Here is an 18,432-nt window from a genome sequence, read left to right as displayed (position 1 = left end):
CTAGGATCCATTGTAGTATATACCCTTTAATCTAATCCAGGAGAAATAGAAAAATTAAATGAAGAACCAGGCGTGATCTCACACAGAGCAGTTAAAAATGATTAGTTGCCAATACAGTTTGTTGCCTACTCAAGAAAGTGTTCTGGATTTTCAATCCACTGATGAAATACCACTGCATACAAGCTAGTCATGCAGTACAACAAAATGAAGATAAACTCTTGCCCCTGAATAAGAAACACATGAAGAAAACTTATACCATAACCACAACCACTGTCAAGTCTTCATGTTTTCCAAGTGAAGCGTGTAAACAACTTCAGAATCATAGACTCATGGAACACTCTGTGTTGGGAGCGATCCACCAGGATAATCAAGCCCAATTTCTGGCACTGTGCAGGACACCCCCAAATTCACATGATGTGCTTGAAAGCATTGTCCAGATGCTTCTTGAACTCTGTGAGGCTTGGTGCTGTGACTACTTCCCTGGGAAACCTTTCCCTAATATCCAACCTAAAACTGTCCTGACACAAATTCAGGCCATTCCTTTGCATGCTGTCACTGATTACTAGAGAAGTGCCTGCCCCTCTGCTTCCCCCTGTGAGAAAGCTCTAGGCTATGATAAGGTCTCCTCCAGAGTGAGTAAAACAGCTGATCTCAGTCATTCTTCATATGACTTCCTCTAAACCCTTCACCATCTTCATGGTGCTCCTTTGGATGCTCTCTAAGAGCTTTACATCTTTCTTACATTGTGGCACCCAAAACTGCCCCCAGCACTCGAGGTGAGGTTGCCCCAGCCCAGAGCAGAGCAGGACAATCCCCTCCCTTGCCTGGCTGATGATGCTGTCCCTGATACACGCCAGGACACGCTTGGCTCTCCTGGCTGCCAGGGCACTGCTTACTCATATCCAACTTTCCACTAACCAGGACCCCCAGGTCCCTTTGTGCAGCCCCCCAATTCCACAGCCTGCGCACAACCCTGGCACCTGCCCTTGTTCAGTTTCACATCTGGTGATTGCCCAGCCCTCTGACAAGCCAAGATCACTCCACAGGGCCTCTCCTAGTTTAAGTAACTATGGAAATACGTATTTATTTCAATTCAACACAAATGTTTCAAGACTGATCTACATAAAAAGACATGTTCAAATAAGAGCCTCACAAGCTCCCTGAAGACACGTGCTGCTGACTGAAGTGTTCAGGTTGCTTCAGAGAGAGCAAATCATGTCCCAGCAGCATGTCATTCATTAAACAATCTTATTATTCAAATAGTAAAACATGATAACAATTATATCTTGTAGTAAAATTTTACAGATCAGTCAAGCTTTTAAAAAATAAAAATACTACAAAAAGGTTATCTTCATCTGTCTTTATTTTATATTTTACATATAATTTTAATGCATATATAATATTAGAATATATTACATATATAATAGTAGTCTCTGTCTATTGTAAGGACCCAAATCTGCAAGCTTAATCAAGAGACTTCCCACATTGAACATACCGAAACTCTTACGTTCTTTTCTTTATTGGTAAAAAATTTACCACCACAAATACGGAGTTTATGCATTCACAAGCATATAAGCAAGAAGATCCGTGGCCATATGTCACCATCTGGATAACTAAAGTGCAGTTGAAGAGCATGAAGTATTTTTTAGGAAATGAAATTATTTCAAACAGTATAAATAGGTTCTGAAAAACAGCTGTGATGCGACATAGCAAAGGTGACAAAAGAGTTTCTTCAGGTTGGAAAGGTTACTTAACTTTTTTTTGTAAAAGGGAGCAACCAAAAAATATACACACACAAATTATGAGTAAAAAACACCACAGAAGCAGAACCCCAGGAAATGAGAAACTCTAAGTTCAGCCCTTACTTTTCCAAGACTCAGTACAAATACAGGGATATGGAAACTGCTTCTATTAATAATTCTCTCTTCAAGTAAGTGTATTGGCTGTTTCCTTTTCTGAATTTTTACATTAAAAAAGAACCATAATTCTATATTATTTCCTTACCTCATTATCATCTTAATTATTAATTAACGCAATTATGTTCAAGGTAAGGATGAAGTGTATAACATTATAACACTATAAACATTTCCACATAAAAATAATGGAAGTTCACTGAGATCAAGACTGTAATTCATAATTATAAAAATGCCTTGAAATAATATAGAGTTAAAAGGCATATCCACTTTCATCAACAGAACTAAGATTTTATCTGACAATACAACTAGTGACATTTGCCTTTTTCTCTTTTCCACCTAAACACAAAAGAAGAAAATAAGTAATTCTATAAAAGTCAGCATACACAACTGCTCAATTTTTAGAAACACTGAAATAAGAAACATTAAAAAAAAAAAACAAAAACACTTGAAATGCACCTTCCCTGTGAAATGTTCTTCGGAGGCAGTATTTCAGCACATTAGTGCCATATACTTCAGTTAATAATATGCTTGCAATTAACATCCAAAGAATTTAGGGTTGCAAGTATTGGGAACACAGAAAATTATGTCCTGAAACTTCAGAATTCTGCCGACATGATTTTCTCTCCAAATGTCAAACTAATCCTGTGCAAAAACTACATTCTTCATCCCAAGAGAGATTCTAACAAATTTAACGAATAAGACAGAATACTTGTTTTTGTTAACTATGCATTTTACAAATTCAAATTACAACCTATCTTTTCAAGTTTATCTCAAACCAAACATAGAAAAGAACAGGTATGCACTGCACTTTAAATGTAATCTTCACCAACAATGAATTAGTAACTATAAAACCTTTCTTCAAAATCTTTACTTGTGAACGCACCACAAGGCTTTTAGAAAGACTTTATACACACCGACAGGCCACTTGCTCTACTTTTCACCCTATTTTTACACATAGAAATTGGAGTTCAAAATAATGAAAAATAGTCCTAAAATACATTATTACTGCAAAATAGAAACTAGCAAGTCAGAAGAAAGAAACTCACTCTCATTCACAAACCCATGATCATTATGCAATTCATAGTACTGAACAATACTTAAAAGAGAACTATTTTTGCAAAGAGATATCAGCAAAGAATATTGCCTTTTAATTGGCTGTAACAAGCACACACATACTATGCCAAACACAATAGTTACAGATTATTTCTGGAGAAATCAAGCTATACAAAGATTATTTTCAAACTTTCTTTGTGCTCTGTATCAACCAGAGTAAGTCAAACAACAAAGAGCTACCTAATACAATGAATAAACAGCAAAAGCAAATAAAATCCAAATTAAGACCTTAACCCCATAAAATTGCTTCTACTGAAAGTACAATAGGTTAAAAGAGTATTTGCCAGCATTTCAGAAGACTCCTTCAAGAATATAGTGCTCACAAAGATTTCCCAATAGTCTGACTTAAGACAGCACGTGCTCCTTGATAACGATTTAAACATTAGTCACACAAAACCATCTACTCATTTGATTGTAAACGAGTTTTTTCCAATCTTTAACACTCATCAGGTGCATATACACAATACAATAGCTGTAGTTACGCTATTAGTCAAATCTTAATAAGCACCATTTAAACCTTCAGTGACAGTAAAAACTGTAGCCTGAAGAACCTATCCATGAATTCTAGTCCTATAGTCTACATCATCCTGTTTCCACTTACTAAGCTTCACTGAAACCATTCTAACATCTCTTGCAGCCTAACTCCATGATGAGGCTCAGAATTAATAAGTAATTGTTATCTTCCTAGACCTGTCAATCACCCAAGACTACCAGCAATGCTACTTTTCCAGAAATAACTCCCCCTCTTTCACTTGGTGTTGTTGCTCTCGTGACTCATCCCTCATCACTCTGTTCTTTCAGTGTACCCTCCTGAAGGAGCCTCCTCATTCACCAGAATTACTTTATGAATTGCTCCATAGGCTTTTGTCTTGCATCCCTTTCCATTGCCATTCTATCCAGGGCCAGGATTCAAATTCAACTAGGAACTCCCTGCCATCAATCAGAAATATTCTTTCTACTCCCTATCTCTTGGGCTTGTCCAAGTCGACACCCCAGCTTGAGTCTCTCTTTCCCCACACTGGAGTCTCACTATCAGCTCAGTCAGCACAGACAACACACAGGTCTTATTCATTCCACCGCTGCTTCAGTCTTCTTTCTACTACTGCAAGTCCTGAACTTAACTAAGCATTAGCCCTCAAATCTGGGCTCTTGATAGGTCCTAGCAATACCCTGCTATTGAGATCCTAGCAATGCCCATCACATCACTAAGATATCCCTCTAGCAGCTGAAATTATATCACATGACCACAGAAGTTCACACCTAAACCAGTGAAGTAATCTTCTTCATCTTTCAAGATCCAGAATTGATCCTTATGAACGTTCCTCTGTCAACAGCTTTTTTTAGCCTATGGCCAGATCACACAAGTCCTTCCCCGTCTCACTTCTTGAGCAGCATCCACTTCACTCTCCACTTCAAGACCCTCACTGGTCAAGGACCTCATTCTAAAATTACTAATCAGGATGTAGATGAGGTTAAAGTTCTGATAAACTGTTATATTTTCACCTCTGAACTTCTTTTCCCTTGTCCTTGTGGTTAGGAGAGCACCCTGAAACAGCACCCTCTTTCAAAAACCTCCTTACATGTTTTTTCCCTATTTCTCATTAAAAAGAAAGAAACAAAATTACCAGATAGTTGTCACATCGACACTACTATACTAAAATTCACCTCACTGATGCCAAACATTCTCCTGTGCCATCACAGATCCCGAGTCTACCCATACCCTTAAATCATTAAGCATTCTGGGTCAGGAAACCCCTCATAACCACTGAACTCCAGGATGACTAATTCAGACATGGAACTTGAATAGCCTGTTACTTAGAAATGTGACTAAAACAATTTTCTACCGTACAGTGCCTGTGGAAAACCAGCATCATACCAGCAGTAAGCCTACTCAAAGTATTTTTGTCTTTTTCAAGGCTTCTCAATCTCTTTAACAAATAATCCAAATGCTGGGTTGTGTGCTGCTATTACAGAAGTTTTAACTGGTAATCAAGTACTGAAAATAATGCTCACTATTGATCATTTCAATCTGTTATTTCTAAGTTGGCTTCTAGTATTTACAGATCACGTTATCCCAGGCTACTAAGAAGACACCATTCCATACTTTATGTCACCATAAAATTGCAAAATTAAGTTCAGGGCACTAGAGATTTTCTCTGTCATATGGCTTTATTACACCTAGAAGAGCAATTTTCAAGCTAATGGATGCCTACAGGTATTCTTGCAGTATGAGCAATTACTTAAAAACAAGTGGTTTCACTCAAAATATAATTAAAGAAGCACTTTCATTAATTTTGTCATCTTAAAATTATATTTCCCTAAACTGTTCACAATCAAAACCAAAAATACTCCATAAAACCCCAAAAACACTATCCTATAATCCCAGCCATAAATTATCCACTTCTTTTAAATAATAGTTGTGAATAGTAATTCCTTTTAAGTGACTTGTCTCATGTTTCTGTTTCCTTTCTCACTGTCTCTGGCTCTGACACTGTGCAGTTTAGCTTGTCACACTGCACATATGAGCAAGTTTCATCAAAACACTCCTTGTGAGGCAGCAGCACGAGGGTGCCACATGCTGCCAACAACAAAGCCACAGCCTACTCTGAGTGCCCCCCAAAAGTGCGGCAGGAAATTCCTACTACTCCATTCCAACACTGCATAAACCTATGTACTATAACTGAAGCTTAGGCATAGAGTTTTCACAGGAAAAGAAAAAGCAAATTTTTTCATTCAGGTAAAACTGACTGAAAAGAGCCACAAGCTTTACTTCAAAGTCTAAGTGCCCATGTGATGCCCATTCATAACCCAATGCAGGATTTGCACATTACATTCTTTGGTTATTCCTTTTTAATTTCAAACACTTCTCCCCACTGTCCAAATAAGTTTTTACAGAACAGTCCAGAAAGAAAACTCCTTATAGTATTTTCAAAAAAAAAAAAAATCAGCTACTGGAGAATCATCAATTTTTAATCCTAATACACACAGACAACTCAGCATCAGAGCCACACTCCAAAAACAGGTCATTAAATTAATTAAAAAAATCAAGGTCCTTCATGCAATATAACTACAACATTAACAAAAGTTAGCATATTTCATTTTACCTACACTGGAAGTATTTAACAGTAAGAAAACAGAATTGTTTTTCCAGAAAATTATTGAACTTTTAGGTTTAAACAACAAATGTAGCATTAAAATCGTGAACTACAAACAATTTTTTTACTCTCCTTAAAATGGTACCTTTTCTACTGCTATGATCACTGTTTTTAAAATAATCCACAGTTGTTTTGTCAACACTTTAACAGACATCTGAAAAGGATAAAACTAATGTCACAAACATGACAACACTTCTGACAATTCTGTAATAATCAATAAACAAAAGGAAATGGAGCCCAAATATTCAGATGAGTAAACTAACAGAAACGTGGAAAAACTTAATTGCTAACTAGAGCACGGGCTAATAGTTAAAGCAAACTTTAAAAGCATTTATTCCCTTCTTTCAAGTCCAACCTCTAAAACAGTACACTCCAGGAATCATAACAAGATTAGCTTCCCTAAAGAACATTTAATTGCGAAATTCTATACCAGCCACAAGACACCTTCATCAGGCAAGAAACCAAGCAAAAGCTTCGATTTAGTTTTTGACAAACAAGAGCGAGGAATTGGAAACACTGCTGCAGCCAACAAAACAACAAAATACCATAATGCTACCTTCTCCACGAGAACAAAAGCATCAACCACCAACTCCACCCCACCCCCAAGCAGGCTGTTGCTCTCTAACCACAGAGCCAATGCTGTAGACAATGTAATCCCACAGGGAAGACAGAAGGTCACATACACACTGTGAAATCTTAAAATAAGGTCCACGTTTTAGAAAGACCTACAAGTATCTGACTGAGATAAAATTTCATTCGGAACAAACAGGTGGAGTACAGAAACAGCTTATTCTTCTCCCGACTGTCTCTTCCCCTCAACACATAGAGGGAGGTCACGTGCTCAGTGTAGTCCAAAATTAAGGATATCGCACTTCAAACAAGCAGCAATCAAGATGTGGCGAGGATGGCAACGTGCAATGTAACACTGCAGGTGTGATTGCGTACTGTACACCAGCAGTGGATCTGTTATTATTCATCAGCTGTAGGTGGCTAAGAGGGTGTCACTTATTACAGTGACACATGCTGCAGCTGGCTAGCCATGATTAAGTATTACCCAGTGTGATTGAAAGGGATGAAGACTACCATTCATTACGATCCAGCGTGGCTTAGGGAGGTTGCTACCCTTCCCTGCACCGCAGCATTTGAAGGAAGGCAACTGAAACTCAACAAAGCCCTGGGAACGGTGTGCATAGAGGAGAGAAAGGCAATCTCTGTCGCCCAGGCTGACGGAACAAGCCCGCCCGCGCTCGGCGAGACCAGGAGCGCTCCGCCGCCAAGTGACAGCGCCGGGCCGGGCCCTGGCCAGCCTCGCCGTGCCAGAGCCGCTGGGGCACCGGGGCACCGCGCTCAACTTCCAACCGCAGCAGCAAAAGCCTTTGTCCGAGCGCTCCCGGTCCGTGGCCGGGGGAGCCTGGAGGACCCCCGCCTGTGGGGGGTCGAACCGGGGCTACCGAGAAGGGAGAACAGCCCGTGCCAGCCCCAGGTCCCCTCCCAGCTGAGCTCCGCCGCTCCCTCGGGAGCCCTCAGAGCGGTACCCGCTCCGAAGCAGCCGGGATGAGCACTGACCCTGCACGGAGTCCCGACCGGCGTGTCCGTGCCGGAGAGAAGGAAAGCAAAGTGAGCGCCCAGACCCGCTGGGACCCCCGCGCCGCGGGGCGGCCGGAGAGCGCGGCCGCTGCCGGGCCGGCACCCGGGGCGCCTCCTCCGTGCGCCCACCCGGCGGGACCCCAGCCCCGCGAGGTTTGCGCCGCGGGGCCCGCCCGCGGGCCGTCCGGAGGGCAGCCCCTCGTGCCCCCGAGCGGCGGCCGAGGAGCGGGCAGGCGGGCGCGGCGCGGCCTCGCCCAGGCAGCCCCGGGCGGCGGCGGCTCCGGCGGGCGCCGCGAACGCCCCGCACTCACCCTGTCACAACAGGCGCCATCTTCCACAAACTCTCGCCAAAACTCCTACTCTCGCGAGAGCGCCCCCCTCCCCACGGCCCGGAGCGCGCGTGCGCGGGTCCTCGAGACACGCGCGGGGCGGGAGGGGGGGGTGGTGCGCACCGCCCACTCAGCGCCCGGGCTTCTCCCCTCAGACACAACAGCCCGGGCGTGGGAACCGCGCCGCTCTCGCGAGAGCCTGGAGCCAGCCTGCATGCGGAGAGCGGCGCAAGTCTCGCGAGAGGGGAGCTCGCTCAGGGGAAACCGAGGGATTCCCTCTGCCCACTCGCGCGTCTCGCCCCCGCCGGCGCGAGGAGGGGCGGACGGGGAGGAACCATTTGGCGCGCGGAGGGAGGGGCGGGGCGAACGCTCGCGCGCGGGGATCTGCCCACGGCCGCCACCGCTTCCTCCCCCCGCCCCCGCGGGAAGTGCGCGTGGGGCCGCGCGCCTCGTGCTGCCCGGGGGCCCGGCACGTGCGCGGCCCGGAGACACCCGCGGCGGTGCCGGGGCTGAGGGGGCCGCCGGCGCGGAGCTGGGAGCTGGGACAGGGCGGAAAGAATTCTTTGACAAACGGTGAATAAAAAGAGCGGGAGGCTGGGGTTTGGAGGCACAGCCCTTAGGAAGACCTCTTAGGTTCCTTCCATGGAATTGTTAACGTCATTTTGGTTTTTTTTAGAATTCGGTTTTACATTAAAAGCCTGGTTTCATAATTTTGTTTTCATCCGCAGCTGAAGTGCGTAAGATGCGTTTGTTTAGCAAACAGAAACAGTGGAGTCTGGCAGAGCCCCAGCCAGCTGAGCGAACCCTGTGGCGATAGACGGCTGAGTGCGGGCACGGGGACAAGAGGTATCACAACACGGAGTTCCCGGGGTGTGCTCTGCCTTTTGATACGGCAGGAAAAGACGACCCCAGTTTTGGATTCATTTAACAACATTACCCCTTCAGGATGTGGCTCTGATTGTCCATTAGGAGACCAAATTTGAAAGCTAATCCTTTTACATCAAGACTTCTGTCTGTCCAACTTCCTTTATGTGTTCAGTATAGCGTGTCAGTCTAACTTGGGGACAAGTGCTACACTGGTTTAAAGATTAATGAGTTTACAAAGCCTACGTCTTTTTTATTACTTTAGCTCTACCTCTGCTGTCTTCCAGATTACGGAAGAAGATAACATTTCAGTAATCCCATGAATAGGATTTTGGATTTCTCGCCCACATACATGCTTCACTGCTAATGCCAACTCAATGAATAATGTCTCAGATAAGTAAAATCATGTTTTAAGAGATTCCTTGGTGACAAAGTTTTCTGTACGTCTCACTGTACAGACAGCTATTGTCTCCTGTCATTAAGGGACTTTCCCCCTCATGATTTCCCCCTCCTCATTAGATATAAGAGGACTTTGATTGGCTCCCTTGTAGGCACAGTTCTCGGCAAAAGCACAATGCATACTGGAAATCCTCTGTATTGTTTGCAAAGAGCAGCTCATAATCCCTTTGGAAATCTCTTCCTAAAAACATCTTTTTTTTTTTTTTTTTTTCCTCCCAAGGCTAAAGAATGATCTCAGCTCATGCTAACTCCATTCCATTAAGAATAGTTTCTGGATGTTTGCCATGGACTGTCTCTAGATGGTTATTTTATGGGGCCCCACTTTTAGTGTGCTTTGAATCAAACTGGAAAATCTAAAAATACAGCACACAATCTGCAGTGTCTAGCCTCTTTTAATAGTTTACAATGAAGGCACTTTGATTAATAACCAGATTGATTGGATACTGGAGCAGGTATATTATTTTGAAAAATTAGTAATCATAGAAACCATTGTAGTCCTTTTCATCCCTGACAGCAGTACATTATAAAACAAATAACCACCGATTAAGTTTTTAAAATTATAAATGATCTGCAGTTCAAAAGGCCAGGAATACTATTCAAATCAAAAATAATAGCTTGAACTTCATATGAGTACCTGGTGGAAGAAAAGATAATAAGCCACTAAGGGTTTTTTAATATTGTTTATGCATTGAATTTTCTTGTTGCTGCTAAAAGTTTGAATTTCACACAGAGTGTGAAGAATTCCTGTTGACTTTGTTGGAAACTGAAAGCATCCACTGCCTCAGGGAACTAGACTTCTCTTTCTGGCCTGTAGTGAATATAAGCACTTCCAGACCTGATGTAGAAAAATTTAAATAGCAGGGCTGCACCATTTAAATTTTTGTGTTTGCTATGCAAATCAGTAGTTTGACTTTTCTATTTATGCTCAGCTGAGGTTGGCAAGAGGGTTCTGAATCAGGCCTGCCACTTCAGAGACAATTTGGAGAAGCACAGCTTGGAGGCATCTTTGAAGGATGTGATTTCCACAAGTGTTGGGCTTCACCTGTGTTCCAAGCAGGTGCTGTGCCAGTTGAGTCCAGCTGGGTGCTCAGAATCATTAGTCACCTTTGAAAATGGAAGGCTGTTAAAGCAAGAAATCCAATTTACTCTCACTTTTCAGCTGGGGGACAGGACCAAATCACCTCAAACTTGGATTCATCAACACGAGGGTATGTGGACGGAGCCACTTGGCCAGTGGTTAGTGGATCTCAGCAGGCTTCATCTTGGGAATCCATACATCCCCTGTCCTCTCAGTCTTGCTTTGTATGGAGAGTGGAGGAAAGACAAGGAGCTGAGGATGAGCCCATGGAATCGTGAGGGATCAGGCCCTCTGTATGAGCGGGGGGAGGTCGTTTGGCCTGGAGTGTTGTCCCACCAATGGTACTGCAGGAGCTGCTGGCCAGCAGTGCTCAAGCAGCCCACCTTTGGAGGGGTAGGGCAGGCAGGAGCACGGAGCATGGCATGCAAGCTGTGATAACCAGGACAAAGATTTCAACAGCTTGTTTGACCAGTCCAGACCAAACTCTCCAGCTCAGCCTTGGCTCTGGGTTTCCCCTAAGCTCATTCCTTTGGGCACAGCACTAGCTAATTAATATGTTTCTCATTTGGCAACTTCTTCCCACCTTGCTAGTTTGGAGAAAGAGGAGAAAAGAAAAGACCTGCACATTTCTGTATAGAAGCAATCCCAGGTTTCTTATGTGCTTAGCACAAGCATGTGAGAGATGAGCAAGGGGACAAGAGACTCTGTCTTACAAAAAAAAAAAATCTCACAGTGTGTCCTGTAAAATCCCAGCTATTTTAAAACCCAGTGACCTTAAAAAGCACTGTAGGTAGTGAGGACCGCAGTTATCTGGATCTTCATTATAAGGAGCAGGTTTATCTTGAGATGTTGCAGTTTGTAGGTGGTGTAAATCACACATTCTAGTGGTAGGCACTGTGATACAACCCTGCTGGAATTTCATAAGCACAGGATGTACAGTGTGGTTCAACCGCGTGTCTAGGAAAGCAAATAAACAGGCACTTGCCCACAGAACAACTCTTAGATCTGAACTGTGGTGCATGTGCCAACAGAAGTTATCGCTTAAGCTGTTAGCCTGCCAGCTCAATGTCAGGAGTGTCTGCTCTTTGAAATGGATGCTGATGTTCAGCACAGCTCAGAGAACTTGCAACATTGTCTGAAGGATGACAAGGAAAAAGAGTAGGTTAGTTAGCAGTCCTCAGCAGGTGCATTGTTAAATAGTTTTTGCTCCTGTGGCATAGTCTCAAAGAGGATGGTAGAGCAAAGAAAAAAATCTGTATCTGTGTCTTAGTGTGGGCTCAGGTGTAAGTATCCCTTGGTGTGGGAGCCCCCAGAAGCTACAGTCAAACTTGGGCCTCGCTATGGTGTTGCCTTGAAAGCAAGTACATTCCCTTCCCAGAGTGCTCTTTTAGTGTAATGACAAGAAGCAAGGAGTATAGGAAACATTAGGAAGGAAGAGGGGGAGGGAAGATGAGGTTAACAATAATAACATCATGTGGTTATGTAGGTTCACAGTGTGAACAGCTTGATGATTGACTTCCCATAACCTCTTATTTTTAAATATTTGTATAGAACAGCCTGTTAAGACACTTTGCCTTGCATTAAATTTTGCTCCTCATCTTACCCCAGAATTTTCACTTATTTTCTTTCGATTGGGTGAAATTTTTTGTCAGTTTGCATGCAAACTACCCTGTATCCTTCCTTAGTTTTACTGGGCTCTTCAGAGAGCCCACCTCTGAACCTCTCTTACACAGCATTCCTCCACTCGTGCACGATGCCTGTCCACCAGTTAAGTGTAGTGCCAGGTTATTCCCTTAGCCCTGCTCTCCATGTACAGCCCTCTGCAGTGATGGCTGGTGCCATCAGCCCTCTCATCCTCAGGGTGCCCCTGCAAGTACCACCAGACTTCAGTGAATCCTCTGGAGGCTAAAATGTCCTGGGGGGTGGCAGAGCCTGCCCGACACACACCAGGTAGTGCCAGCCCCCTGCATCCCACCATTCACAGGCGGCGGCAGAGCAGGGATTCCTCAAGCCCCGCCTTGGTGCTGCCAGCAGCGTGGCTGCTGTGCTGCCCTGACCTCCTGCCATGGCTAATGTGTGCATGCACCAAACCAGTTCTAAGATCAAACCACAGGATGCAGGACTACGGAGTCATTCATTACAAGGAGTACAGCGGGACAAACTGTAAAAATCTCCATGTTTCCAAAACGTACAGGAGAAGACACAGCTTCTTTTCAGTCTGTCTGATCTCTGTAGGACTGACTCTGAGCTGAAGACCCCTAAGGAAGTTATTTGCATCCTGCTGAAATCAAGAAAATGGGGGAGATTGAACTCGTTGATTAGACAGTGAATTATCACAAATAATTAACAAAGCAAAAGGGAACATTTAAAGATTATATGACTCCAGATGTTTTATTGATTTTATTCAAATACAAATTGATTTTGCAATGCTACAATTCTGAATTGGTGTGAATACAGATGTCTTTCTGCAGGAGAACATTAAAAACATTTTAACATTTTAACACAGTGGTATGTGGGAACCAAACTGGCTGGGATGAGTAGTGGTTTAGGCTCGGTGGCTTATGCAGGAGGCTTCCACCTGAGACCATGGGAGGCGGGATACTGAAAGGATGGAAGTTTGTATGCTAATGGAATGATTCCATAGTAGGCCATGTTTCTGGTTCTGGTTCTCAGTTGGTTCGGGACCTGTCGCGTATAAGGTCATGTTCCTGTTCTGCATTCAGGATTGGTCCCCTGCCCTCAGATACCTCGATATATTGTCAAGCTTGCCACGCCCCCCTGGGTCTTTGGATGTTGCCCCTCAGATGGTGCAGTTTCTGCTGTTTGTTATTTTCTCTATTAAAGTTCTTTATTTTTCAGGCAGCTCCATCATTCCCACCCCTCTATTTTTGCCACACTTGCCCGGCCGGACCTGACTCAGGGTCGCAGTGAGCCGGACTGCGACAGAGGTGCTGTTGCAGTTCTGTTGTTTTCCTGATGTGTATTAATTCACTATCTACACTCACACCCAAGCCTATAATTTAGTGACTGAACTAGAGCTGATTTTTTCAGCTTGTCTGGTCTCTCATTCATTAGGCTCTTTGAGAAAATATATGCTGACAGACTTCATCTCTATCTGTAAGTAAAGTGTGTTTTTTGAAAAACAGAATGAAAACTTATTTGATTCTACAAAACACAAGTGAAATACACACCCTTAATTATACACATTTTTCTTACTTACAGGGAATATGTAACAGAACAATGCTTAAGAAAATTTCAGACTAACTATAACAAGGTACAAAAAAGGAATTTGTCAGCCTACTATAAAAGAAAACCACAATCTGCACATGACCTCTTGATAAAACTATCACTAAAAACCCATTTTCCATTGTAAACCACCCCATTTTACTATGTATTAGAAAAGTCTTTGTCCTAGTGATGACCATACACTATGTCAAATAGGAGGAAATATGGACAGAAGTCCTTAACCTATAATTCTACATACAAATATGTGCACACAGGAATTCTGTCTATGGCTAGATAGAGGAGTTACGAAATTAATTGATTCACAAGTGTAAAGCTGGATACCATATAAACGCTCTTTGGAAAATTTAGTGACAGGTAAGCCTCATTCTGGTCCTATATAGAGAAGTTAAACTGATTTTGTGTGTTTAGTAGCTTACAGAGTGTCTGTGGCCGTGGTCTATAAAGATAATGCTTGGTTTGGTGCTGTTTATTTAAATAATTGAGGAAGTTATACAGTCTTGAAACAGAAAATAGTCAAAAGGCATCACCAAAGAACATGTAATCCTAAAAAATAGTTAACTTGTAATACTGCCATGTTGATATCTATTTGGGTTACAAAATTCTAATTGTTGTGGACTTTATCTTTCATACTACTATCGTTTTGCTGTTCCACAGACCATTTTCCATAATGCTTCTCCTGAAAATAGATGGACTATTTCTGGCCAGAATTACTGAAAATATATTTCATACAAATTGCCTGAGAATACTGTTCAGATCCAGAGATCTGAAGGTGTCAAAAGACACCTTTTGAATTTTTGCCTCTTAGGGAATTACACATGACCTTTTAATGCTAAAGTTTATTAGTGCTTGGATATCATATTGCTGAGTGTCATACAAATGAATGGATGAACAGATAAATCATCACCAGGGCAATGAGCTTATAGCTGTTATGGAGGTAACTGAAGACATGTCATGGATAATAATTACTTAAAGAATTTACTTATGATTTTATTTACTGTCATTCTTGGTTTAGGATTCACTTTCTCTTCTATAATTTTAACAAGTGGTGTTTCATTTTTAATGTTCTAGACAGCCATATCTTTTTCTAGAAATGCAGATATCCAGACATTTTTATTACTCATGGTTTCATTATCAGTTTGTTTTTCTCCTCATTACTGGCACTGACCTTGCCAAGAGCTAAGCACATGCATAATTTTACTGGTGCGATTAGACTCATTAAAGCTAATGGGATTAGTCAAGAAAGTAAAGCTACTTCTGTTTAAATGTTTGTTGTTTGAGGTAGTGGTGCTAGAATCAAGATGAGGAAAGTATGGAAGGAATTCAAGCTGAACAATCATTTTCATTACATGTCAGACAAGGAGAAATTCAAAGATTTTTCTCTTGACCCAACTCTGATGCGTGATGAACCCAAGGTGGTTTTACACTGAAGGTGAGCAGGGATTTCCAAACATTGCTTTTTCTTCAAAAGATGGGGAGTTGTAAAGAATTAAGCTGGTCTCAGCAAAGCTTACAAGGTCATTTCTCAAGTCTATGATGAAATTTCTAAATTAAAGATAATGAGACATCTCAGCCACCAGCCCAGCAACAGAGGCTGAGTATAACCTGATAGCAGTGTTGTGATGCTGTGCCCTGAGAGACTCTGGGTACTCCCAGGAATATTTCATTAAGGTGGGGAGACTGAGAGAGGCAAACCCAGAAGAGGTTTCTTCTTTCTGCACAGAAATAGGGAGATTGCACTGAATTAAACAACTTTTCCTCTCGCAGAGGAATGGTCTGACAGTTAGAACATGGGCATATAGCTTGGGGATCTTGTGTATAAAATCCCCAAGAGCTGTTTTATGCCAGTATAAAGTGGGGGAAAAGTCTAAAGGATTTCTTGCTATTACTCCTACCCTCCCTTTGTTCCTCATTTTGAGTGCTGCAAGTCTGCTCTTTTTTGACCTGCCAGCTGAAAGCCTCCCAGAAGCATTATAGCAGCCAGAAATACAATGTTTAGAGTGCACCTGGTTTTCAACCCCTTTCTTTGACAGCCATCTCAGCTAGGGCTTGAGAGGGGAGGAGCATGGAGCAGTTGCTCCATCCATCCCAAGGAACTTCCCCTCTGGACCGTCAGGACAATTTTATGGAGGCTGGTGACACAGGCCAGACATAAAGTGGGTGATTATTAACTCCATCATGCTCTAATTTGTTGTTTCTGACCTCTGATGAGCTGCCTCATATACAGTGAGTTTTTTAAAAAATCTGGCCTCTTACAGAATCAAATGCAAACTGCTCAGCTATCATTTTGAAGCAGTAAATGTCCCATGGCCTTGGAGAAAACATCATTTGTGGGCTTTCACCCATTTTATACCTTCCTTTCAAAACAAACACTTGTTTTGGTCTCTGATAAATACAAATGACAAGTAAAATTTATTTAAGCTACAGAAAGGCTATTTGTAGTCTAAAAGTTAAAATTCTTAGTTAATACTGACTCCTGTACCCTTGTGTTTATCTGTGCAGAGGTTAAAATACCAGCAAGGCCATAAATGCAAAGTCTAATATCAGGGGTGGTAGATATATTTAACTATTACTCACTTTTCTCTAGGAAAACAAATGATCTATGCCCCAATGCTCACAATTTTATTAACATTCGAAAGAGCCATGTGGTGTTCATACAGTGTTTAATCTCCATGGAGTCTCAGAGCCCAAGGTTTTCTGATTACTGGCAGAGGAGAAGGTCTGGAGTGACAGTTAGGGGTGCGCTGGTCCCTACTGTATATACAGCTGTTGCTGCTCAGGGGAGGGAAATGCAGGGTCTGGCTGTCTGTTCCAAACAAAAAGAAATGGCACATGCTATTACTTCCAGATCATTGCAGTCCCTGCACCACCATCTGCTGGGGGTCAGAGCAGTTGTCCGGGTCGGCGTCAGTCATGCACAAACTCAATGCCTTCCACCGAGCTGTGCCCAGCAGTACATATTTACAAGAACAATAATGCGAACCTGCTCCCTGGACACAGGCACCACAATGCTCCATCACATTGGGAACAAAGGGGCACAACGAAAGTTGATATGCATTACAAAGGAGGTTCTCAGGGATCACAGCTTTGTGATTTCAGGCCTTAACACAAATTGGAGGGAAGAAAAACTGTCACCAATAAGCCCAGACCTAGTGATCATTGTATTTGTAATTGACACAGCATTGCTGAAAGGGTGTCTGGGTCTCTGTGTTTCCCCTTTTCCTATTTTTCAAAGTCTTCTGTAGAAAATAGTTAAATGAAAAAAGCTGTGACGATAAACATTGAAAACTTGGATATGTCATTCTGTAACAGCAGCAAGATAATCTCTGCCACTTACCCCAGCTTGTCCATACAGATCTCTTTTTCTGGGGCTTATGCCATGTGCTCGAGCGAGACGTGGAGAGCCCTGACTGACGTAAACTGAACAGTTCCTGGAAATCGGATGAGTACAACTGTGTCACTGTGATGTTGAAACCAAATGAGCAGTTTTAGCATCTCTTCGGCCTAACAACAGCTAGTGAGTAATTCATTTCTCCCGCTAAAAACGGCTGCTTCACCACCACTGGAGTGACACATCAGGCGTTACTGTTGGGTGCTGCAAACCTTTCACTTAGGGCTGTCCTGCACCCTTGGCTGAACACACACGTACAGGCTTGACACCCTTGGGGCCTAGAGCTCGAGGTGGCTTTGCTGGCAGTATGTTAAAGCACAGAGGTAAAAAGCACAACCCTTTTTTTTAGGTCTGGGCTAGCTTGCTGCAGAGCTACATCCAGTGTTTTGGTGCTGCATCAAAATGGAAGCAGGGGAGTAATGAAGCTCAGTGCAGAGGCATCTGCATTCAGCTGAGTTTATCAGTTTGGTCTCAGCATCAGCACTGTTGAAACAGGCAGCAGTGCCAGCATGGCGTGAGAGAAATAGGCAGCAGTTCTGGAAAGCTATGAAAAGGGCAGGTGGAGCTGCACCCAGAACATTTTTCAAGTGTGGCTCATTGCCAAATAATTAGAAACTATGCTGTGCGAGCAAAAACACATGAAGGACTGCTGTAGTCCCTGCCTCACATAGCTACAGTGTCTGTCACAGCACTACCACATACATAATCTTTGACATTTCATCTGATAATTAGTGGTTTTGGCACAAGTAAGCACACTCTTGTAAGGTCCTATCCTCAGCTGCTTTTTACTAAGCATCACTCATCATTTTTGCATAAAACCTCTTCAGTCCATCTAATGTTTGACAGCCTTCTTGGATGATTTGCCTGAAACATTATATGGAAGAGGAGACCTCCAGGTAGCTGCACACACATGTCTTCCAGACTCCACCTTCCCGGCCTCACTGGCACCAGGACACCCCAGCTGCCGGAGCCGCAGAGCTGGTTCTGGAGCCTGCGAGGGCATGCAGAGCAGCCTTTGCTTGTTTCCTTGGAGAACCTCACCAGCTCAGTTACATACTTGTACTTGAAGGACACTTCCCCTGAGCCATTCCACACAGAGCTGAACTCCACGGGTTTGTATTGCAGTTGGGCAGGCTTTCAGCAGTGAGTCAGAACTTTAAAAAAATACTTTTTTTTTAACCACTTGGTCCTGTTGAACTGTGTTTGAAGTAAAAGTTGCAGAAGAGTAGTCAATGTATAGCTTAGATGCATTTACATATTAAAATGTATGCAAAGTGTAAATAATTTTGTATCTCTA

At 42.9% G+C, this 18,432-nt stretch overlaps 1 protein-coding gene across 4 annotated transcripts in view; it reads right to left on the bottom strand.

The window, feature by feature from the left end:
* RBPJ (recombination signal binding protein for immunoglobulin kappa J region) overlaps nt 1-18,432 on the bottom strand; it is a 144,807-nt gene that overhangs the window by 50,447 nt on the left and 75,928 nt on the right. Inside the window, exon 1 of one of the 4 annotated variants that reach the window (XM_066185570.1) lies at nt 8,083-8,141. The exons of 1 other annotated variant lie outside the window; for it this stretch is intronic. In XM_066185570.1, the coding sequence (XP_066041667.1) occupies nt 8,083-8,102 (20 nt within the window). In that variant the 5' untranslated portion in view covers nt 8,103-8,141. 2 more of the 4 variants (XM_066185573.1, XM_066185569.1) reach the window with 2 other exon arrangements.

This window comes from Chamaea fasciata, unplaced genomic scaffold (assembly GCF_029207755.1).
Source record: "Chamaea fasciata isolate MVZ Bird 193981 ecotype frontalis unplaced genomic scaffold, bChaFas1.0.hap1 SCAF_6, whole genome shotgun sequence".
Lineage (NCBI taxonomy): Eukaryota > Metazoa > Chordata > Aves > Passeriformes > Sylviidae > Chamaea > Chamaea fasciata.
The sequence above is the reverse complement of the archived record's forward strand: the minus strand, read 5'-3'. Positions and strand labels throughout refer to the sequence as shown.